The sequence below is a fragment of the Dermacentor andersoni genome, chromosome 8, assembly GCF_023375885.2.
Source record: "Dermacentor andersoni chromosome 8, qqDerAnde1_hic_scaffold, whole genome shotgun sequence".
NCBI classification, from domain to species: Eukaryota; Metazoa; Arthropoda; class Arachnida; order Ixodida; family Ixodidae; genus Dermacentor; species Dermacentor andersoni.
Window position 1 is genome coordinate 98,459,210 of NC_092821.1, and position 24,216 is coordinate 98,483,425.

The window sequence follows — 24,216 nt, forward strand, 5'->3', positions numbered from 1 at the left end:
ACCACCGGAAAGGGAAGTGTTGATTGCGATAGCAAATTATTAGACAGCTATACACAGTAACCTTAGCAGTTCTATCGGCGTACCAACTGCCGTAAACATTCAATTTGTAGTTAAATTAACAAGCATGGTGTCGCGCGCACAAGCACACACGAACACATTTCACTCGATGACCGCGGATACTCACAGTCAGAACGCTGACGTGATGGAGCGGCAACAGCGGCGAGCGAATTGCCCTTCATTCTGCCTCTCGCTTCAAAGCGAACTAGTCGCGCCAGAACACAGCGCACACGAAGCCATCGGCTTTAACTAGTCTTCGAACCCACCGAAGATTGCCTCAACCCGCCGTGGTTGCTCAGTGTCTATGATGTTGGGCTGCAGAGCACGAGGTCGCGGGATCAAATCCCGGCCACGGCAGCCGCATTTCGATGGGGGCGAAATGCGAAAACACCCGTGTACTTAGATTTAGGTGCACGTTAAAGAGCCCCACGTGGTCGAAAATTCCAGAGTCCTCCACTACGGGCGTGCTTCACAATAAGAAAGTGGTTTTGGCACGTAAAACCCCATAATTAAATTAGATTGCCTCAAAAATGGGACGAGCGATGCCGCGGCCGGAGTAGAAACGCAGACGCGCGCTCTGCCCTCCCCTCCGCCCGAGCGCGCGCACATCTTTCCACTTCTGCTCTTGCGCGCGCGAGAAGACGCCACCACACCAGGCCACCATCCTTCTCAGCTCACCCTTGCCTGCTTTCCCTCGCACCTACAGCACACGGCGTGGGGCCACGGTCTTATCGCACTTGCGCTTTGTACGGAACGTCACGGCTACGCCAATCCCAATGGCGACGGAAGAAGTTCGCCTGGGTGCCCTATAATTGCTATCGCAATTAAAACTATATCACGTCACTTTATTATGGAGATTATTGCAAAGCAACGGCATATTATAAAGTGCACTGTCGGATTGGACGAGAAATACGACGTGTTGTTCTGATAACTGACTCCTAATTAATGTTGTTTCTTGCAACGAATGCTCTTAACTTGACCAGCGCATCTACTTGCATCAAATATTTCTGTTGTTTTCATAACAAAACGCATTATCGATAAGAGATGAACATGCCTAATCAATTTAATTTTTGCAGTTATGACGACTAGCTTAATGTGATGTAAACATCCGCTCTACAAAACCAATTTTTAGCCTGCCAGGTTTCCGCTGTGTTTACAGAAAGATAATAAAATCTAGAGGCCTCAATGAACACCCAGTCATAAATTATGAATCAAGGGGCTAAAGTTCGGTACCCCATGATGTCCAAGAATAGAGTAAGTTGTCTTTTTTCTTTTTTTATGCAGATATGTTTCTTTGCTAACACCTCTGTGTGGCGCTGAGTTTTCTGCGTCCTGAAAGACGGGCAAAAATACAATTCGGAGAACTGAGGAATGCGGGAAACTCGACACTTTCCTCATCTGTTCAGTACCTTGTGTTCTTTCTCAGTGCCGTTTTTTTTTTTTGTTAAGATAACTATCCTTTGCAAACCCTCCCGGACTCTGCTAACCGCGACGGCTGCTGCCTCGCCGAAAAGAGCGCGTGCTCTATTCGCCATTAGGTCAAGGAGGCAGGAACCATACGGGCGCAGATATTAAATCAAGCTTGCCACTGTCCTTCACATCACGTCTGGCGCTTCTCTCTTTCTCTCTCTCTGACATGCACCTCTCTCCTTGCCATTCTTTCTCCCACAAATGTCAGACATGTACCTTCGTCCTCGTTACGTCACTACGTCAAAGTTCCACAATGTGCATTCACGTGAGCACGCTGTTTGCATTTTAGCACAGCTCATGAACGTTTAGGGGGGAGGGGGGCGTAAATTGCCAATTAGATTGAAGGTGGCACGAAATTACGCGTTGCGCGTTGCGTAGAACGACAGTAAACGCAATTGCCCCCGTCGCATTTTATTGCGATAGCAATTAGATGGACAACACTCCAGGCGGATTTCTGCTGTCGGCGTCGCTGTTGCCGTGAGGTTCCGTATGAGTAAAAGCTTGTGAAGGTGAGCCGGCGAACGCGGTTTAATCTCACGTGCGCGAGCGCGGAGAGCGGCTCGGATGTGTGCCCTCTCTAGTGGCGTAGGAGGCAGTGGGGTGAAGCGAGGGAGGAGGGGCGTTCTTCCCTGGGGGCTGCTACGGTGCCTCGATGTCCTCCTCGTCCGCTGCTCCGTACAGTGTGGACACAACCGCGGCGTCTACTACGGCGTTGGCCACGCGATTCGCGCACGCTGTAGTAGACGCCTTTGGCCGATGCCGTAGGGACGCGTTGGCGGCGCTTGTGTGGGTTGAAAGCGGTCTGCGACGTGGCTAAAGTGCTCGCTCGCACGCGGCTCATCTTCAAAGCGATCTGCGATGTTTGCAGAGTGCGCGTAGTGTCGGTGTCTTAGTATGCGCTGTGCTTTCGACGCTCTGTTCGTGCTGACACGACAGATGCACGGAGGTCAATTGGCTCGCGGTTCCTGCCGCGATTCTTAACCCCAGCGTCTTCAGAGACAGTTTCCGCAGTCATCGAGCGAGATGTGTTTAAGTTACCTGAGTGTGCGTGATACCACGCTGGTTAATTTAATTATGAAACACGTTGACTGGCTAGTTGGTTTGAACACATGATATAATGTGTAAGCGCGATTGAACAAGGACTTAGAAAGAAGCAGACACACAAAGACAGTGCTGTCTCTGTGTGCCTGTTTTCTTTCTACGTCCTTCATCTTTGAGTCACGCTTACTGATTCTATCATTGTTACTTGAGTTAGTAAGCGAACGCTTACAAGTTTATACGGCCGCTAAATCTACTATCCTTACTTCGCACAGGTATGTACTAATTTGATATCGCAATCAGTGCTTCACACTTCCGGCGGAACTGCAAATCTTATTCTATAACGTTTTATTAACCGCTTCACACATATTCAAACGCGCCCGTTGGATGTTTATTATTATTCGTCTTTTTTTTCGACGTGCGAGCGAATGGGCCAACTTCCCGGATGTTTTCACGCCTGAGAATATTTCATTCGTTTCGCTCTTTTCTCCTCGACAGCCGGGAGACGCACAAAATGTAACGAAGAGGAGGAGGCCATATGCCGGGAACTGGGAATGGACTGTGATTTCTCGCTCGGTGCAGCCCTGTGCGTGGGTAAGCACACGCGCGCGCTGTGTTGTGCGATGCGTGATCGCGCTTCGTTTGCTCATTTGTTTGCTCTCTTACTTTCATTCCCCTACATTTACAGGAACTGGGTTACACGGCATTGAGAAAAGTAACCATGGTACCCGACTAGACCATGTCGCTCTGACAAGTATATATATATATATATATATATATATATATATATATATATATATATATATATATATATATATATTGTCTCTAAGCCGGATGGTCCTCAAATTATTAAATTCTTACAAGTACAGCGATGAAAAGCGCAACAGCTGAATTAAACGCCAGATGATCTCGTGACGAGCAAAACAAGCTAAAAGCATATCCATTTAATTTGCGCATGCATATGACCAATTACCATGTCGTGCAGACCACAAAAGTAACACATAGAGAGCTATAACCTCACAAGAAATTGCACAAACGATGGCATAACAAACAGTGGAAAGATTTGACATTTGTGTTTTCCGTTCCGCCAATGATAGGCCTTCCTTCGTACGATTTTCCGGATTTTGCGACATGAATAAGCGGCAATTACTCGTTACTTCCACAAGCATCACGTCGCCAGTTATGTGTCCTTTTTTCCCCTTGGTTATTTTCTTTTCGTAGACAATACGAGCACGGACTGTAATGAGGAAGAGACCGAGATATGCAAATTAAGGAAGGAAGAGTGCGACTTCACCGCGCACGCAGCATTTTGCATCGGTAAGCCACTATGCGAGATGAGGTGCACTTAACGATGTTTGCCGCTGGCAGACTTTTGCCAGTGACACGCGCAACTGTGTACCATTTTTGGTTTTGATGCAACTGCATTTTTTAAATCATTCTCCGGTAGATCCAAATCGCACAGATTGCAATCAAGAGGAAAAGCAACGGTGTGAAACCGTCGGCAAAGGATGCCATTTCGTAAACGGGGCCTCTTTGTGTTACGGTAAGGAGCTGCTTTTGTTGAAAGAGAGCTATGACGAAAAAAAAAAACTTCCGATTGTTCTAGATTTCCGCGTTTGATCTTTTCCTTGTCCTGTGAGCGTGCGTGCGTTCTGAGACCCTCGTGGCCTATTTCACGGTACGTCACTCTAGTAATTGCAGGGCTGTTGACTTCTGAATTTCTAAACCCATACAAAAATGCGCGATATATAATAAGATTACGCAAATATGCGGAAGTTCTAACACGAATCGGATAAACTACTGCTTAAAACCACGGTGCCTAATAGCAGAAACCGATTTCGTCGAACATTATATTCCTGCCGAACATGCAGGCTTAATGCAAATATCGGCTAGCCCTTGCTCGCCGTCAGGAGTGCGCGTGTTTATAGCAGGCCACACATTTCAAGTGATTGCGGCCCTACCAGAAAGTATTCTTTAAACCTTCGTATTGTTAGGTGTACGTTTTATTTTTTGACGGTAACCATATTTCCCTCGTCATCTCTATTTGTCGCTCGGGCTAATTTCAAGCCTCGCAGACGCACCGACTTTCGTATAGCATTGTTTGTAGTTGAAAAAAAAAACTTTTCCCACACTTATTCTCCGTAGGTTATGTTGTTCTCTTCATAGTAGAATAAAATTACTTATTAGGTAACAGCTCGTTCCAGGCTGATGCACAAATAGATGACATCTCTTTAGCTGACAGCTATAAGCTGTACGTGGTAAAATCAATGTGCGCAGAAGCTGTCCTTCTGATATCTCAGCCTTACAGTCAAATTCAGCGTGCATATAATAGCCACTTTCATTAACATAAGCAGATTTGGATTGTTGATTCCGCAAAGTCGCCTTGTAGGATCTCCCCGGTAACTTTCCGGGTATCTTTTTTTTTAGGGGGGGGGGGGGTAGGCTTGTGCACTTGATTAACGGGACTGCTGTTGTGAACGAAATACAAGCTTCAAAACTACTACAGTAGTTTCTTGCTCCACATGACCTCGTAATCAATAGTACCCACAAGTTTTTCTCGCATTAATGTATCACTTATTACCGATTTGCACTCAAACTGTGCAAAATTATTTTATGTATAGAGTGTATTCTTAGAGCGAAATTTATATATATATATATATATATATATATATATATATATATATATATATATATATATAAGTGAAATACACCACTTGTGTTAAGTTATTTTAAGAGCCACGCCATGTATTTGCATTCGTTTTGGAAGGGTATACGTCGTTAGTCCGTGAAATCAGTCTGATCATCTGGTGAACCAGCTAATAACGAGTGCGCAGTTTTGTCGTAAACGCGTGTCATGCACGCCAAAGAACAAAGTGATTAAATGACATTAAATGAATAATAACTCGTTGAAAGCCGGCCAATAACAGGTTAACATTTTTTTTATTCAGAGCACCAGTGACATTCTGAACAAAAACCAACTTCCTCTCTGTAAGCAACCTATGCTGAGTATACCCTACACTATACGCATTGCAATTTTTTTCCCTGTTCCGTCTCTCTCCTTCACCAGGTCCTCCTGCACGGACAAAGTGTGACGCCTCCGAGACGGAAAGGTGCGCAAAAATGGGAAAGGGATGCGACTTTATCGGTGGAGGTGCTATTTGTTCAGGTAAGATGCTGCCGGTGATAATCACGCTCTATTTAAAGGCGAAAGGCTTTCGAGGCTCATGGTGAAGTTTGTGTCAGCAGACCCGACCGCCGGATTGTCCGCCGAAGCGTCATCACGCCATCTGAGGACAGATAATAGACAGATTAAAAAATAAAAAATGATTGATAGTGACACTCAGTGAATTAGAGATTGGTAGAAGTTAATAATGACCATTATTGCCTAATAATGACTAATAATGATCTGTAATTACTACTAATTACTTGTAATGACTACTAATGACTCCAAAATGATCAATATGTCTAACGACGGTTTGTAATGACCACAACTGATTAGAAATGACTAAAGATGCTTAGTAGTGAGCAGTAGTGACTAAAGTAAAGAAGAGAAAGAGAAGAGGCAAACAGACAAAGGCGAATGATGAGAGGAAGAGTAAGCTTTGACCGTTCGCCTCTTAAGAGGGATCCTAAGAGACCCTGTAATTTTTTCCTGTTTTCTTCTTTCTTTTTAAAACAAGAGTGGCGTGCTCACAATGTCCCGGTGTCATAGGCATTTGTTGTGGTGATGCATTTACTTAACATACAGTCTGGCCCCAACATTCCATATAGGAGCGAACTAGAATAATAAGATCCGACGGGCTCTTTTTTTTTAATGCTAATAACATTATTTGCCTACTTAAGCCGTTTTGAGCCTATCTATCTATCTATCTATCTATCTATCTATCTATCCTCTTACACCAATCCGGTGACCCAAGTTGTCTAATGGCTTGGGCCAATATGTGTGTGCTCGTGGGTGTGGTGCCATCGTGGCCGTTGCATCACCGTCATTCCAGCTTTGGCGTCCGGCACCCGTCATGCCTTCGTCGTCGAGCCATCGTCGTCATACAGTCGTCATGCATTTGTTGACACACCGCCATAGTGTCGCCGTCGCGGTCCTTCAATCGCCGTCATTCCAGCTTCGTGATCTGACTCTCGTTATGCTATCGTCGTCACGCCTTCTACTCAGACCTAATGGTCCAAGTAGCTTAGGTTACTAGGTATGCGTTCGGCGTCGCGATGCCGTCGTGGTCGTTGCATCCTTGTCATTCCGGCGCTGTCATTCGTCTCGTCCTCACGCCATCGTATCATCTCGTCGTCATTACGCTGTCGTTTCATCATTGTCAGCACTCCGGTAATGTGATCCCATCGTCGTCATGCCGTCGTCGTCATGCAGTCGTTGTCATCCTGCCTTCATCATTCCATCGACGTTCATTTCTCTTGGTCATTTTATTGTAATCATACTGCCGTCATTCAATCGTGATAATGGCATCCTTGTCATGCCGTCATCGTCAGCAGCTATCGCGGCCACCTCTTCTGATCGTTGTTGTGATTACATCGTGGTCCCTCCATCAAATTACATCATCGTCCCTCCAGCTACGTCATCCGGATCTGGCCATCATGCCGTCGTTGTCAAGCCGTCGTCGTCATACAGGTTTCGTTGGTACAATTAACGCCACGCCAATGTCATAGACTCATCGTCATCACACTGTCCTCATGCCGTTGTCCTGCCATTATCGTCAATGCATTGTCGTCATACCGTCGTCGCCATGCTTTCCTGGTCATTGCAATCGTCGTCATTCTGGCTCTGTAGTCCGGTTATCATAATACAATTGTCATCTCATCGTGCTCACGTCGTCGTCGCTATACCATCGTCATAAGTTAAGAGTCGACATGTCGTTGCTGTCATGCCATCCCCGTTACACAGTTTTGTCATTCTGTCGATATCATTCCTACTTTCTCGTTCCATGGTCACTGTGTCGGTGTGAAACAGTCGTGGTCATGCCTCCATGCTTATGGACCGCATTGGCAAGCAATTGTCATAACTAAGTGAGGATCACATCAGAACATTTAACCATATATAGCCGAATCACTGAGTCTCACAATTACCGCTACACAAGCTAAACAAACGGGGCTGACGGAATCTGATCTGTCGCTGCATTCTTCAATTGCTCTTGGCATTATCGTCGACAGTCATCGCGAAATGAGTTCTGCCGTAATTTTTGTTAGTTGAGATGATATGAAGAAAGCAAGCAATGCAGTCAGAAAGTGCGCAGCGGAAGTTTGTTCTTATGATTAATTAATTCACGCTCGTGTTATTTCTTTTTTCAGGAAAGAAACGCACGCAGTGCAACGAGGAAGAGGAGGAAAAGTGCAAAGCAATGCAACGACAATGCGAGTTTGTCGACGGAGCTCCTCTTTGCATGGGTAAGCATGACGTCATCATCGTCAACGCACCGAGCGCGTTCAAAAGAATAATCATGGGCGTAACAGAAACAAAAAGAAATTGTCTGTATTGAGATGAAATGTACGCGGACACGGCTTCCTGACTGACGTTAGATGAAGCAGTAGAAGAGGGCAGTCTACGTGAGGCATATATGACTGGCTGTGACGACCCCAAAAAATGTACCAAGCGTTCTCTTTCTTCTACAGCGAAGCTGTTAAGGCCAAAGTACACGTACGCTTGCCGGCACTCGAAAGCTCACGCCCACGCGCCTACGCATGCGCAGATTTTGCGGCACAGGTCCTACACGTCGAAGCGCGCTGCGGGCAGAGATATCCTCTCCAGACAGATACCGGTGCTCTGCCGCTGATTGGCTGCCTCACAGAAACACGAAGCGATATCTACCAAGGCGGAAATTGTGAGCCAAGTAGGCGCGCGCTGGCGCGGTTCTTGTAGGTTCAAGCCGCCATTCCTCGCGAGGTGCAAACGCAAGTGCGCACGGACGTGATCTTCCGCACGCCGGCACGCGTAAGTGTAGTTCGGCCTCTAAGTTGCGCGTGCGACGGCGTGCTGAGTATCGAATGTGCATCAAAGAACAGCCAAAGTCCAAAATTTTAATTTGAAACTTAATTTTAAATTATTGTAAAGCAAAAGTTACCTTGGGTACGGTGGTGGCTATGGCTGCCAGCGCATCAGCGTGCTACACTGTAAAATATTTACACCCTAAAAAGTGAAAAAGGGTGTAAATGTGTCTATAACTCACACCCTTAGGATGTTAGCTATATAATGGACACCCTAAGGGTGTCAGTTATAGACACATTTACGCCCTTTTTCACTTTTTAGGGTGTAAATTATTTTATAGTGTAGTGTGCCGCTTCGAGGAGGCGAGGTTATCAAAGTGACGGCGGTGGTGGTGTTTAAATTATGGGGTTTTACGTGCCAAAACCACTTTCTGATTATGAGGCACGCCGTAGTGGAGGACTCCGGAAATTTCGACCACCTGGGGTTCTTTAACGTGCACCTAAATCTAAGTACACGGCTGTTTTCGCATTTCGCCCCCATCGAAATACGGCCGCCGTGGCCGGGATTCGATTCCGCACCTTGTGTTCAGCAGCCTTACACCATAGCCACTGAGTAACCACGGCGGGTGCGGTGGTGGTTTTGATGAATACCGTTTCGGACCTGCGGTCACGGCAAAAAGTTCCGAAAATCGGACGGCGAAAGGCTCTTGCGTCCGAAATTTCAGACGTTCTTATACATGGGCTACGCAGTTGTCTCGTTGACTGTACTCTGGAAACTCCTCCAGCCGACGACGCGGCGTCATATACCATTCGTTACGATTCCTCTGTTACTCGGGCCAGCATTACTTTCGTTCCCTTTCAATAAAGTTACAGCTGATTTTCCCTGATAGAAGCGCAAATTCCCTGAGTTTTCCCTGAGTTTTTCCATCAAGATCCCTGAGAATTCCCGGTTTTCCCGGTTGTTAGACACCCTGAATATGGACGGGGGCGCCGCTTCCACGTCACTGCGGGAGGATGGCTCCCTGCGACCCCGTGGCTATGCTGCTTGCTCTCACGATAACCAATGGGCCCCCGACACGCGAGAGGAGTGATTACGGTGGAGAAAATATGCGTGCAGCATGGCTAAGTATCTGTGGGAGAGGTACATTGTGGGTGGAAAAGTAGGAAAATAGGTGGAGATGGGGTAGGAACGGAAGTGAGTAGTGATCCGCGTCTCAGACGCGAGTGCAATACCTCTACAGTCGTTCGTCCTAGTGTTCCTGTATATGCTCCCACAGGGAGCATATACTGCGGGAGCATATACAGGAACACTAGTTCGTCCAGCATCGTGCCCTCAATGTAGCCGAGTACTGCTCTGAATACCTGACTGTGACGGCAGGCTGGGAAGAGGAGGTCCTTGCTGGAAGCCGCTGGGAGTCCCAAGCCGCGTAGCTCAGTCACCGTGGTGGTTCGTTGAGGGTTGAGTTCGGAGCAGTGGCACAGGAGATGTTTCAGTGTTTTGTCTGCCCCTCACTTCGTGTAGGTCGGCGAGGTTGTTCCGCCCAGCCGGAAGCTCCTGGCCACTGTCCAGCAGCAGCCGATCCGCGAGTGGAAGAGGGACCGCTCCCTTACCGCGAGTGGAATGCCACTGTCGACAACCGTCGCGAGTACAAAGGCAGAGGCGTAGGGACTGCTGAACAGGTGAATGCTTGCACAAAGGCATTGGAGCGCACGTCAATCCCCACAGTTTTGGGCGCAGAAACTGGGTTAGTGCTGCTCCACAGCGGCCCCCCCGTCCTCGAAGGGTCACTGACCCAAACCAAAGCCCAGTCAAACCAGGCAGGGGAGGGGTGGGGGGCGTAATTTGCCAAATGACGTTGGGTTTATCAGTACCTCTAAGAACAGGGACGTTTCACCTATGGTTGCCAAGTCCTCTTTCCATCTGACAACGGCATAAAGAACCGCCAGCAAGTGGACGCCTGTTGCTTCTGAAGGGTGTGACAAGTCGGTTATAGGTGATTTTGCACAGCGCCTTTCGGTGTCAACGCACGCATTCTACACGCCGTGACAACCCTGCACTTGCAGTGGCCAAATGCGCTTTGTGTACTTACTGATCGCAGTACATATACAGGCAATAGTAACTTGCGTCTTATATGGGGTGAAAAGACTGCCGAGGCGAATGCTGGGCTACACGACACCAAGGACGCGTATGTTATGCATTTTACATGGTTAGCCGCTTGAACTAACAAGGTGGATATCCAAAACAAACGAAGTCGATGTTAAGTAGACGGTGAGAGTGGGAAATTTTGAAATTCATTAAGGGTTCGGTTTACACGGCGCACGGCTGACTCATTATATCTGAGAGGGATACTATTGTGTACAGCTGTAAACCCAAGTTTCAAGTTTAAGTTTCCCTCAAGAATCAGGGTTTAGGCTCGGCATAAAAATGACTGTTGTCCCTTAAGCACTCGAGCCTACATGACACATAGGGCACAACAAAGACATGAGCTCGCCAGCATGAACACTAAAGATGAGTGAGAACAATAAGAATATTATATGGCACCACTAAAAAAAACAAAGCTGACACATAACTCGAAGCATAATATAAATGCTCATTAGCGAGAACTACAATACAAGCGTACATAATTTTCTTAACGCTACGATCAACACTGCATCTTAATTTGTAGTAACAGTGCTTCCCTAATCTCAAACGCGCTACAGACAACTGAACGTTAGAGCAAGTTATTAATAAGGAGGCCCCCCTTACAGCCTTGTGCTCAGGGACCTCTTCTTTGTAACTCCATCTATATACTACACATTAGTAACTAAATAAAACATGATTGTGAGTTGAAACTCAGGAACAGTGAATCGTAATGTTTATATCCCTGCAGAAAGGAATGACGCAGTGTTCCTTGTTGACTAGTAGGGTACGACACTGATGACGACTTTGACTAGACACGGAATGGAGGTAGAGTCTCCCATTACTTCCGAATTAACCCCATGACCGTGCTCTGCGACTCAGTCTGATTGTTCGCCAACAATGGCGTTTCGATTCTGTTCGCTGCTTCACTCATAGCGAACTTTATTGCTCGCTTAAGAGTACTGAGTGAAAAAAAGCGTTCTGGTTAGCGCAGCGGAGTTCATGACGAAAGACCATCCTGTTAACTGCTCAATTCGCACCAGGTGTATTGCAAATCGCTATCTCTGTTCCTCAATTCAAACTTCCAAGTTTGGAAATTTACGTTTCTTGGAGCCATTCTTTAAGGAAACGGCGAAGAGTGCAAAAGAAAATTTGTAAAGCCCAGCAACGTACCTTGCTCTCGGTACCGCTGGCTTGCAGGCTTACTAATTAATCACGATACATTACGAGAGCCCGAATATACATAAGTCTAAATGTAAATGTCACATAAATGTGCGCGCACGCGCAGGTTACTCGCATTCTCTTCCGCATGCCACAACAAAATTCCATGCACAGAGTTATTCTCTTCTTTTTTGCTTTCGACACGTATACTTTCAGAGAAATGTAGCCACAGTCTCAAAGCCCACACCAGGACAGCATTCAAAAAATTATCGTTCTTTCTCTGCCTTTGGTAAAATCGAAACACAATAGACAGCAAGACTCGAGGCCACTTTCCCTTTTATAAAACTCAGCTGGACTACCGCCAACACGCATTCGTCTTTATTTATGCCACTATATCTCAAGCTTCCAGCGGATAAAATTTTAAGATATCAATGCCCAAAGTTTGAAGCAAGTTATGCTAAAGCATAACGAAGTTACTGCTCATTATGTTTCGTCTTGTAAAACATTAATCGTGCTTTCCTTGTTTCACTTATATGGGCCTTGTGAATATTAACGATACTATAGGCTCTCTGCACAAGCACCGCACTTCTCTCTAAACTAAAACACGTGCTAATTATTAAAATTGCAAGGTGTCCATGCGTATTACTTAGGAACGTGCTGCCATCTGAATGAAAACCACGCGCACCGCCCTTAATGCATTCCATGGGAAACTCGCAGAACTGATATCTTTGTTCTTATCTGTGCACCTCGTTTTAAAATCCAGCAGTTACATTTTGGTTCTTGCCTGATTATTCGTGTGCATATTGCTTCTTTCAGAAAAAAAAAGTCTCACTTCTGCAGTTTTGCGCACCAAAACCACAATCTGATTATGCCGCACGTCGAACGTCGCATTAATTTCTGACCAACTGAGGTTCCTTATCGTGCATATAAACTAAGTATACAGGAGCACTTGTGCATTTCGCCCACATCAATATGGCGCCCAGATTGAGTCAGCGACCTCGAGAGGTTAACAACGCAACGCTATAGCTACTAAGCTATTAAAGGGCCCCTCACCAGGCCCCATAGCAAATTTTAGTTATACGCTGGAAGTTGTTACGTGTCCTCTAGGAAGCGTTCTGCCGCGAAAAAAAAATCAAATCGGCTCATTAATAGCAGATATAGAAATATTCCAGTGCCGCGAACCCAAGATTTCAGCAGGCGGGATCCACTGCATAGCGAGGTTCCCTCTCCACTCGCCCCGTCTAGCCTTCGCAAGCGAAATTCCTTCCCTGCGTTCTCCCATGCCGGACCTCGAGGGTCGCGTGACACACACGTCCCGGGCCCCGCATCCACTTTTTTTTTCTCCTCGCTTTTTCTTTTTTTTTTTTCGCGATGCGCACTTCCGCTAGTTTATCCGCTGGCGGCGTTGCGCATGAGCTGTTATCGTTTCGCGCAGGGCACCATTTTGCGCGCTGCGCACAAGGACACATGACAAGCGGTATGTTTCGGTGCTACACGAATACTGAGGCAGAACAAGCGGATCGCAGAGCATGATCACGCGCGGAACACGGTAAAAAATGGCATAGTTTCGATATCTGCGCACGTGACTGCACGACCGCGGGGACAAGCAGACGAAACGGAAGTACATCGTTCTTGCGTCGGTGCGAAGTAAAACAAAAAAAACACGCAGACATTCCGTTCGCGTGTTTTATTATTTCTCTAAACCTCAATTCGTCAGTTCAAGCAACAGATCACACAAATAACAGATGTTCCGTTGAATAATTCTCGAAGTCACGTGTCACCAGGAGCGACGTCACACTGCGGACACGATTACGTAGGCGCAGGAGCCCGACTACGTCACCGTCCTTCTCCGGGTGGATTCGCCGCGAGTGAAGAGGCAAACGGCGTTCGGATTGAAATTTCAAGCCTTTCCGCAGCGCGTAGCGATGTAATTCTTTGCAAACACGATCGTTAGCACGCATTGTATGCCCTGCGCTTGTCAGCTCAAAATGGCCAGACCTAGTGAGGGGCCCTTTAAGGCTGTTGTTTTGTATATGTTGTTGTTTTTTCTGCAACCTACTTTGTCTGTGCCTTTGTCTAATTTTGTTACGCACAGTTCTCATCTTGATAGTTCTTACTTCGGTATATCTCAGCTATAGCATACAAATTATTTTTGGCCGAATGCACGAGCGTAGCCTAGATCTTTACACTTGAAAAAATACGAGCAGAATGAAGCCCCGCGAAGATGGTGTCTCCTCTTGCGGTTTGCATGCTGCGATTAATTCTGCAATTTTTTCTTCCTCCGTGCATCGTGACAGTCAAAAAGCGAACAAAATGTAACGAAGAAGAGACGAAAGTATGCAAAAAACTTGGAAAATCATGCGACTTGTCAACAGGAGAACCGCAGTGTACCGGTAAGGCTATTTCATTTTAGACATCACTAAATTGCGTTGCCCGCGATACGGATGTGACAAGAAATGTGTGTAAAATGAAAAAAAATCAGATGCAAATTGCACATAAATAAAGACAAATTACAACACGGTCGACTTTTACAGAGAGCACCTTGTTACATTCAGCTACCGACTACATCAGAAATATGACCTAAATTAATAACTATGTTAATGCATGTCAGCCTTCTGCGTATTCTGCCCTTTTTCTCCCTCCGTAAACAGAATTTTTCTTATATTGGCTTTACAAGGAGGTAAGTGTTCCCTTGAACAGTGAACTGTACTGTGCATACACTGCAACCTTTTAGTAAGCAAACTACTAAAAAGCACATTATGATTTGCTTGTTATGCACGTTAATTAAGATTATAGGCTCGGACTTTCTTTTTTCGTAACGCGCGTGTATGAATTCATATGCAGTAGAGTTAAAGGGGCCACGACATGGTCTTCCAACATACATTGTTGTGAGCCAGTAATACTGCCAAAGTCGAACAAGCTGTCCAAGTGTAGTGAACAAGAGGACGAGGTGTTGCGTCTTGATCCCCTCGTATTTCTTGTGGTTCGCCTCTTGGCTCATCTCCCCGTAACAATATTGGAGCTTTGCATTGCAATAAAAAGTATAGGAACCAGTTCGCCTAGTAGAGAAGCTGCCGAGCTCTGCAAACTCCAGCCCAGATCGGTTGCTCAGAATGCGGGCTCGAAATTGCTCCTACCGGCACCAACTGCACTGTTGATATGCAGCGTGTAAGGCCGAGAAGCATGGCGCACTGTCGAGTTGTTTACAGCACATTCCATCCGGCTAAACAGCTGTTGGTATGGGATGTAGCTACGCGTTCGCCACAATTCAGTATTGTTGCCGAGTCTTCCCAGCAGCTGCCAGGTGCGACCGCGCTCACTTTGGGCGAGCACGACATTGATGTTGACACTAATGCTGACGAAGGACCGAGTCGTCGTTAGATAGAGTCGCTCAAAACACCAATATGCCACCACCGCACTACAACAACAGAAGGTTGGGATAGTGTGTACGAGTTCGTGGTTGGCTAAACAGCGTAAGGTGAACACAGAGACGAGAAGACGACCGTAAGGGCACCGTCCGGTAAATCTTCCTGTCTCTGTGTTCGCCTTGCTTAAGCTTTTGTTAGGCCAAACGTACCATAATATACCGGCAACGACACCGATACGGCACACAAGTGGTCGGCGGTCTTGCGAACAGCGAACGACAAAAAATTTGCCAATCGCCGTTACACCGGCCCCCGGGAGATGGGTCGCTAAGCGAAAGCTTCAAGCGGACCCATCTCCCGGGGGCGGTTGTGTAACGGCGATTGGCAAATTTTTTGTCGTTCGCTGTTCGCAAGACCGCCGACCACTTGTGTGCCGTATCGGTGTCGTTGCCGGTATATTATGGTACGTTTGGCCTAACAAAAGCTTAAGCAAGGCGAACACAGAGACAGGAAGATTTACCGGACGGTGCCCTTACGGTCGTCTTCTCGTCTCTGTGTTCACCTTACGCTGTTTAGCCAACCACGAACTCGTACACACTATCCCAACCTCTGTTGTTGTAGTGCGGTGGTGGCATATTGGTGTTTTGAGCGACTCTATCTAACGACGACTCGGTCCTTCGTCAGCATTAGTGTCAACATCAATGTCGTGCTCGCCCAAGTGTTCAGCCGCACCATATGCAGCCACCGACGGAGTAGAACACCCCCTCCCCTGCTACCTTGCGCGCGATGGAAGACAGCGCGCTTCCTCCCCGCTTTCCTGCCTTACGCGCGCGAGATCGAGCCGCCCCTCCTCCTCGGCTCACCCTTGCCTTCCGCTCTTTACAAAACATTATAAAGGCTTCAACGCTTCAGTTTAGTATAAACTGATAAACGCATGCATCTTCGTACACTCCAGTCCTGCCGGCGAGTTTATGAACTTCACTTTTCCTTGCAGAGTGTCCGATAGATGCTTGCCGGACATCTTGTCAGGAGGCAGAACCCAACAGAACGGTGCTCGCTGTAACATGCTCGGCGTCTGACATGTGCTCCTGTTCGTACGAAGACGGTGAGGAGCTCCAAAAGCATAAAAGTGGGAGATCAAAATATAATGCAAAAACTTATTGCCATTCCAGATCCAGTGCTTATACAGGATGTCACAGCCAGCTATAGCCAAGCGGCTAAAGAAACTACTACAATAGACGATTATAAGACGTACTGTGTTCGGTCATATGTCCTCTTTCGCCACCAACATAATACTTATAAGCTAATTATACGCCTACTTAGAGAACGTAAATAAACAAGTATTAAATCGTTGAATTCAGGGCATGGCTTCCACTGGGAAAACTGTTATCGCGTTCTAAAACAACCCATTCAGTCGTTTCCATGCGCTATGTCCGGCGTAATTATTTTGCCTCTCCGCGCGCGAAATACGAAATGTACCACGTGATCGTGCGCCGGCGCGCCGCGACGCCAACGGTCCCGAAATGATTTGGAGGAACGAAGTCCGCTCACTGCCTGAATCGGCAGCCAGCTGACCTCTGCGATAGGCTGCGACCGTCACGTGGTGCACTCAGATCCCGATAAACAGAAGCCAACGCTGGCAACTTGCCGCTTCCAGACGGTTGCCGAGCCGAGTAATAGGCGAAGCCGGCTGCTTCAAATCACTTTTGGGACCGCTGGTTACCAGTAAACCGCGGGAAAGAAATCATTAAGGAGGAGATACCGCCATATAAACGACTGAATTGTTCGCTTTAGGACACAATAACAGTTTTCTCATCGGAAGCCACACAATAAGATCAAAAAGCAATAACTTCCTTAACTAACCTTCTCTAATTACTCGGATAATTAGCACACAAAATGTATTCCGGTGGTAGAGGAGGACCTGCGACTGAACATCGTCTGACGATCGCATAGTGTGTTATTTTTTGTTAACTTGGCTATGGGTTACGTTGCGCAACCTGTACAACCTCGTTTATTTATTTGCTTTGTTTACAGAATACTGCAGGCCTTGATAGGCTCAAGCAGAAGGGGGGATTCAACAAAAACAAATACACCTCCGAGTTACGGAGTTGTGTACAACTGTGATATAGGGAAAGAAATAAGTTGTTCAGTAATAAACACATTACGCAGAGAGCAAACGTAGATATAGAATACAGTATTACCACGATTAAACGGCGCCAACATCGTAACTGAACACACAAAGAACCACACAGGTGTATTATACCTGAACAAGTTGAATATTTTAATGCTCACAGTTAGATAGTGAACTTTTGGCTATACCTAAGTTTTGCAATACCAAAAATGTTTCACGAGAAGTCGATGAGATAGCCGCCCACTTACCACGACCCAGCGCCTTGCTCACTTCGATTACGATGAACAGAACGGAATGAACAACAGCAAGCAATAAGGCGACTACATGACATCTACTAGTTGGTGCATGATTTCAAAAGAGACGGCGCTCAAGCCGAGATAAAATCCGATTACCACATGAAACGTTTATTTCGTGAAAGGTGGCTCATAAACCTTAGAAGGGAATGAAAAAAAGAGAAGAACGAAAACCAAGTAAAACCCAAAGATAACAGAAGTTCGAGGCACAACACCTGCCTCAGCCGCAATGGTTGCATTACATTTCAGAGTGTCTAGCCTCGAAACACGCAATAATGAATATCAAGCTTAGGCTGAAACAGACACACACAGAGAAAGTTTGCCATTCACAAACATAATGCGCAGCTCTTTCAGTATTTGTGCAACAAACGTCAAGCTTACTAAAAAACACTAAAACATTCTGGACAGCAAAAACTAGGATTGTTTCGTGCGGGTTGTTACATATTCACATAAGTCTCCAGGGTTCCGGCACGCTTATATTGCGCGACGCTATATTTTCTTGCAAGTAGTCAATATTGAATACCTACTCATTCTTCATCCGTTAAGCGAATTCGATCGAATTCATTCGGTTATTGCATTGAAGAGTTCTGGCAAGAAGCTGTGTTACAGCCAAAAGCAGACTCTGGGTAGTATAATGGAGAAAGTGGTAAATAGGCCGAGGTGGGGTCACTCTTGTTGAAGATAGATGCAACGTGGTCCTCAACAGCCTATTTTCATGTCCACTGCAGGACAAAGGTCTCTCCCAACGGCCTCCAGTTGCGCCTTCTTGCGCTAGCTGATTTCAAGTTGTGCCGGCATATTTCCTCCTCCTGTCATCGCACCACCTGGTCCCCTGCCTTCCCCTAATGAACTTCTCTTCTTTTGACACCCATTCCGTAACTATAATACGTAGACCACCGGTTATCCGCCCTACGCAATACATGGCCCGTCACCTTAATTTTTTTTCGTAACGTAAACCAGGATATCGGCTACTCACATTTGCTCTCCAATACAGGCCACTGTCTTACTGTCCCTTAACATTATTTGGCCTAACATTTCCCGTTCCATCGCTCATTACGCAGTCCTTAACTATTTCGTTAATGCCAGAAATGTGCTCACTTTCGGTGATTTTATGTTTCAACGTTATACTTCAAGGTAGCAGTCGCAACGTATACCGTGATACATAAAATAATGGCGTGATACCTGGTGTATTCAATGGATGTAAATCGATAATCACTGCTATGACAGATCTCGAGAATTTTTATGTTAAATTTCAAAGAATCCACAAGGAACATAACTGAATTTGCTATTTTTTAGGGCCGAGACTTTTTCTTTAAATATTAAAATACAAAGTCTGTGTCTGGCTCCTATTTCCTAACTTTAATAAGTGTAACCACGCAAAAAAAATATGCAGAGTCTTTAGCGTAAATACTACCCTAGCTTCGCAATGTGAATAGGGGCAAGTTTTTGTTGTGCAGGGAGCATTTCTTTTTACTCATTGCAGCAGACATCTGGTTATCAGGCTCACGAAACAGTGATTTGCAGGTCAGGGTGCGTTCAGAAGCGTTATCATACTTGATTATTGATTTCAATCAGCTTTTCTGTGCAAGCAAGGTAGTTTAGTGTGCATTCAAATGGCGCTGGAGTCCCCGCGTGCATTGTTCAGCTCATGTACAGTGCTGTAAAATAATGTTAAGTGTTGCGCAATATTTTACAATGATAAATAAGGACACTTGCACAGGTGGTGTTCAAAGTCTATAATATATATTAGGCTGCTAGTCAAGTTTTGGTCGAATGTCGGTCTGAAATAGACTGCGTGCTCTTGTGTGAGCGAAAATTCCACACGTATGATAATTTGCGCATACGCTGCTGAAACGCTGATGAATAAAAGCAATCCGCTGCTACAAAGGTTAGGTTGCACTCGACATTAGTCGAACACAATTATCAAAAATAACATGCACTCATAAGCATTTACAGTTCTTTTTAGTCACCGCGTAAACAATGTAGACGTCGGATCGGAAAATTAGACAACCCGACAGAAGCTTCTGTGTTTTCACTGTTGCCGTCATTTAGAAGTTATGATGCCGAGTCGACCAAAGTGCATATTCTGCGTCGTTTTATTGAGGAAGTGCTTGGGCCACTCAAGGCTACCTTAAACGATATCCACACTCGAAGATTCATTTTTCCAGATTCCCCCCAATCTGCCAAAATGTCAAATCTAACCAACATGGAGTAGACATTCAGTCATCATTTCGTACAGTGCATGGCATTGCTAGTAGAATAATTCCTACGGAAATGTTTAGCACCGTGTATAAAAGCTGTCGATCAAACTTATCGATTTCTATAGGCCTGGCAAAGAAGGAATGAGTTTTTCTCAAGCTTCTTTTACAACCTCCATAATTGTGCCCCATCTTTTAGTACCGGCAGAATGCAATGATTGTATACTTTTTTTTCTTCAAGCATAGAAGTAAGCTGCCAGTCATGACTTGGTACAGCCGTAGAAGTTCCAATCCACTTTTTATTCTTCTGTCAATTTTCTTCTCGTGATCAAGGGCCCCACGACTAATTGGCTTCACTAAACATACTCTTGTGCAGAATCTAGAGGCTTTCTGCCAATTATGAAATCTCGTTCGCTTGAACAATATCCTTGTCATAATAATCTTCAACACTACTCACTTTCCCGGATAAGGCCCGAGACCCGGACCGTGGCACAGGTGAGAAAATGCGAAAACGGGGGGAGGGGTAGAGATATTGCTACTGTCCTCGTGTAAGGGGGTTCTTGGCCCCCAAGGCCCCCGCATTGATCAGCAAGTGGTTGCAGCATAATTGCTGCTACAGTGCCGGTTCAAGGCAAAAAAGAATAAATTCTTGGCATACCGTGCTGTACGTCTTGTGTCTTCCCACGCACTATGCCAAATAATTTAAGTATTTGCAATATGAGATTGTTTCACGGTGCTGCGCATTACAAGAGTTCCTGAAGTAAGACGGCTCAACACGACTTCTATTCAGACTCATGTATGTCACTGCAGTGAATTCGATTGACGAGTGCTTTCATGATAAGTCATGCACATAGTTAATGTCCTCAATCATGACATGTATCCGTAAGACATGGCACAATTATAGGCAGGAACTGACTTAAGCACCAACAAAATCTGCAAGGTTAAAAGGAGAAGTTTGCAGAGAAATTACCTACATAATGTAGGTTAAGCCACTGATGTACAAGTACCCACCAAGAAGAATCGTCACACGTAAAAGAGAACTCGAGCTGTGAATGCTCAGTAATAATCATCAGGCCAAACAGCAATGCGTCAGTAGGGGCGCTATGACGTAAAACTATTCAAATTTTTCTATTCCAATTCTGCAATCAACCTTTCGCGATTGATCAAAACCTTTTTTGGGCCACCACCACTTCACCTGTCTGTCACGCGACGTCACAAAAACCGCGATAGCTCCCCATCTGATATGACGTGCACACACTGATAATGCATGAGTTGTCCGAACAAAAGAAAATTTGTCATTTCTGATTCGACGCCTTTTCGCCTTTAGCACTCCGCTATTGGTCAAGAGTTTTCGGGCTGCACCCACTTCACCTGCTTGTCACGCGACGTCACAAAACCGCAAATCCTCACCATGTGACGTGTACGCGTTAAAGATGCATTAATATGACGAACAAAACTGAATTTTCTTCTGAATAGCCGCAGGCTGCCCCGTTCCGAAAGGAATAAAAGATGGCTGCCGCCGATCGCTCAGGCACTGGCTACTCGTACCTGCCAGATAGCATGAGTTTATTTGCGTGTAATAAAACTTTTTGCGTGGCCGTGTAACGTTTTCGAGTACTTTCGGCACGTTTACGACCTCGTTCTGCCAACTCTTCTTTGCTGAGGATCCGTTTCAGCGTGATTCTTAAGCTTCCGTTGCATGCCGGCGCGATTGTCGACGAGCCACCGCAAGCTAAGTAAGGGAAAGCGGACTAATCGCAGACGCCGGCACCACCCTCTTCATCTTGATTATCAATTCTCAGTGCAGTGGCTCGGCCCCATTGAATCTCTCTCCACTTGAGTGTGCTCCTCGCTTCTTGTGAGCCAATTAGATAACACAAGCCGCTCGGTGTAGGCAATGTTATTCGTTTTTCAAGCAAACAAAAGTGACCTCCCATGAACGAGGAGAGCGTTTGCTTTGTCTGTTGAGACAACCCTACGGGTGACCGCCCGATGCTTGCGTCGGCGGTTACGCAAATTTGACGCCAGGAGATTGGAATAAAAACATATTGCAATGGTTTTACATTATAGGGCCCTAGATATCGGAAAGGCAGAAATTATAATGTCCTTGCATCCTGCGTAACTCTTAACGTCGGTAATTGCTTCTCCTTTCAGAGTGTCTAGCCTCGAAATGTGAAGACTACTGCAAGGTGGCAGTCCCCGAAGCGGACCCTAAAAAGGCAACCTGTAAAGATAACGTGTGCTACTGTGCCAAACCACCGGGTACGTGCTGCTCAACATGAGGGTACCTAATTTTAAGCACCAGTAGTTGCATTTGTTTGAATAAATTAAACGTTATAAAAAGCAACAAAGACAGTTGCTATCCAGTGCTGAACTGCTGAAAGGAAGCCCACTATGAAGGCACTGCTTTTGGCGGTCTTTCCGAGATTAGTTCTCGATTTAGAGGGATGAAGGCTTAGCCTATGGTAACACAGACAGCCCGCAAAGTCGTTGCAACAGAACGGTGGCGCAATCTGTCACCTGTGGCAATGCACGCCGCGCGGTGACAGATGGCACCACCGTTCCGTTGCAGAGAAATCGGCATCTTTTGAGCTGTGTGCCCGCAGACATGGCACTTGCCATTGCCTCGTACTGGCTTGCTTCAAGCAGCACACACCATCATACATGCTCTCCTCGCTCGTTCATCAATGCTTGGGGGCGTCAAAACAGTTTTATAAATCTTTCGCGACTTTTTAGTGCATCCTACATGCGTGAGCTTCTAGTTGCTGAACTTCATTTATGCTTCAATGGCATGTGTGACATACCTGCATGACTCAGTCAGGCACGATGGCTGCACAGAAAGAAAATTATGCAGCGGAGCTTCTGCGATAACGCACTTTGGTTCAGAAATCAAGCAGTCCTAAATTCCTTTTTTATTATTACTGCTCGCCGTTATTTGGCGCTCCCCAACCGTTGATAGAACTCTTTGTTCTGCGGAGTTTTCGAATTCAGACCTTAGCTAATTACTCGGCGCATCATATGAACAGCCAAATACTTTCTTGCGGCATACTTGTGACTCTTTCCATAATTTGTTGTTTGCGTCCATTCAAAGAACAGTATGCAAAACATAATGAAATAGTGCTTGATCAAAAATAACGTACAGCGCGAAGGACAAGGACTGCGAGAGACGACATACGCAGCGCAGGCCACTTGGGCATCCATTGCCGGGACTGCGGCTGCGTGCCCCTCTTTGGAGATACTGAAGTTGTAGCGAGACACAGCTCACAGCTCACCCGGAAAATTGTGGAAGCTGATTTCATCACAAAACTTGGTAGTATGTGCGTTAGTGCCCCCTCTATCGGGCTGGCCCCTAGTGAAGTCACGTATCTAAACAGATAGAAATCGTAATGTTCGTTTTTTTCAAGTGACCATGCTCTTAGTATAGTGACTTGCTGTTAGAACACCCCTTGCGAATGCCTTTCATTTTCTGCCCGTGCCCCCTCTTGTATATACACACGATATGGCAACGCAATAAAATATTGTTGGAAGTCAGCGCTGTGTATTTCGTCTCTCGAAGTCCTTGTCCTTCGCGCTGTACGTTATTTTTGATCATGAATTACCCACTAGCCCAAGCAACCACCCTTGAAATAGTACTGAGCGCAAAATGGTGTAACTTTAATTTCTTTAACTGAGGTTAGTGCCTCTCTGATGCTAATAACTAACACCCACATTCGAATAGAATGCTGTCGCTGTTTCGGCTGTCATGATTTTTGTGTTGGGAGTCAAGCGGCTCATTTATAGAGATTTGTGGGGAAACACTCAAGATAAAACTCAAAACCTCACTACCACATAAGCTGCTTAGTACTTGTTGCAGTAATGAACCAAAGGGCTCCCAATTGTTTATGCATGTACATTTTATGTATGCGTGTATTACTTACGTGCAGAGAATTAAGGCTTCAGTACTCTGTGCCATTCACAAATGATTATTCGTATGGCCAGCTCATCAGCTTTGAGTTGGCTGGACAAACAGCTGTGTTGGGGCGGTCACACAGTTTCGTAAAACCCTGTCAGCTTATTTTTGCATACCGGCTACCGAGAAGTGCTGGCTACATTGGCACTTTCGTTTTGATTAACAGGCTAGTCACTTCACCAAGCTTCCTGCACAGCCAAGTGCCGGGAAAAATGCAAGCGACTGCATCTCCACAGCATGACACACAGTGGTCGCCCGCGAAACCCTTAGTTAAGCCTATTTCGCGAAGCACATCACCCGCTGCAACACCTTTAAACTGCTGCTAAAACACACGGCTAAAGCATTTATTTTCTCTTCCTAAATTGCAGGACTGCAAGAACCCACGACAACAGCACCACGTAAGTATAGTATTTCCACACTAATAAATGTTCGGTGTAATTTACCACGACATTGCCTCTGTACTGAATTATGTGATATTCTAGCATAATAGAG

The 24,216-nt window shown here is 45.9% G+C and overlaps 2 protein-coding genes across 12 annotated transcripts in view; one reads left to right on the top strand and one right to left on the bottom strand.

The window, feature by feature from the left end:
* The window catches only part of LOC126528887 (uncharacterized), a 160,932-nt gene that overhangs the window by 103,948 nt on the left and 32,768 nt on the right, over window positions 1-24,216 (top strand). For 9 of the 11 annotated variants that reach the window (XM_055069753.2, XM_072289826.1, XM_072289822.1 and 6 more), the window contains 9 exons: window positions 3,064-3,159; window positions 3,787-3,882; window positions 4,013-4,108; window positions 5,633-5,731; window positions 7,876-7,971; window positions 14,086-14,181; window positions 16,148-16,258; window positions 21,930-22,037; window positions 24,093-24,122. In XM_055069753.2, coding sequence (XP_054925728.2) covers window positions 3,064-3,159; window positions 3,787-3,882; window positions 4,013-4,108; window positions 5,633-5,731; window positions 7,876-7,971; window positions 14,086-14,181; window positions 16,148-16,258; window positions 21,930-22,037; window positions 24,093-24,122 — 828 coding nt within the window. The remainder of the gene's footprint in view (window positions 1-3,063; window positions 3,160-3,786; window positions 3,883-4,012; window positions 4,109-5,632; window positions 5,732-7,875; window positions 7,972-14,085; window positions 14,182-16,147; window positions 16,259-21,929; window positions 22,038-24,092; window positions 24,123-24,216) is intronic. The other 2 variants (XM_072289824.1, XM_072289831.1) reach the window with 2 other exon arrangements.
* The window catches only part of LOC126529306 (AP-5 complex subunit zeta-1-like), a 102,835-nt gene continuing 84,367 nt past the window's right edge, over window positions 5,749-24,216 (bottom strand). The window contains exon 19 of the mRNA XM_055069755.2: window positions 5,749-5,852. The gene's annotated coding sequence lies outside the window, so the exon portion shown is untranslated. The remainder of the gene's footprint in view (window positions 5,853-24,216) is intronic.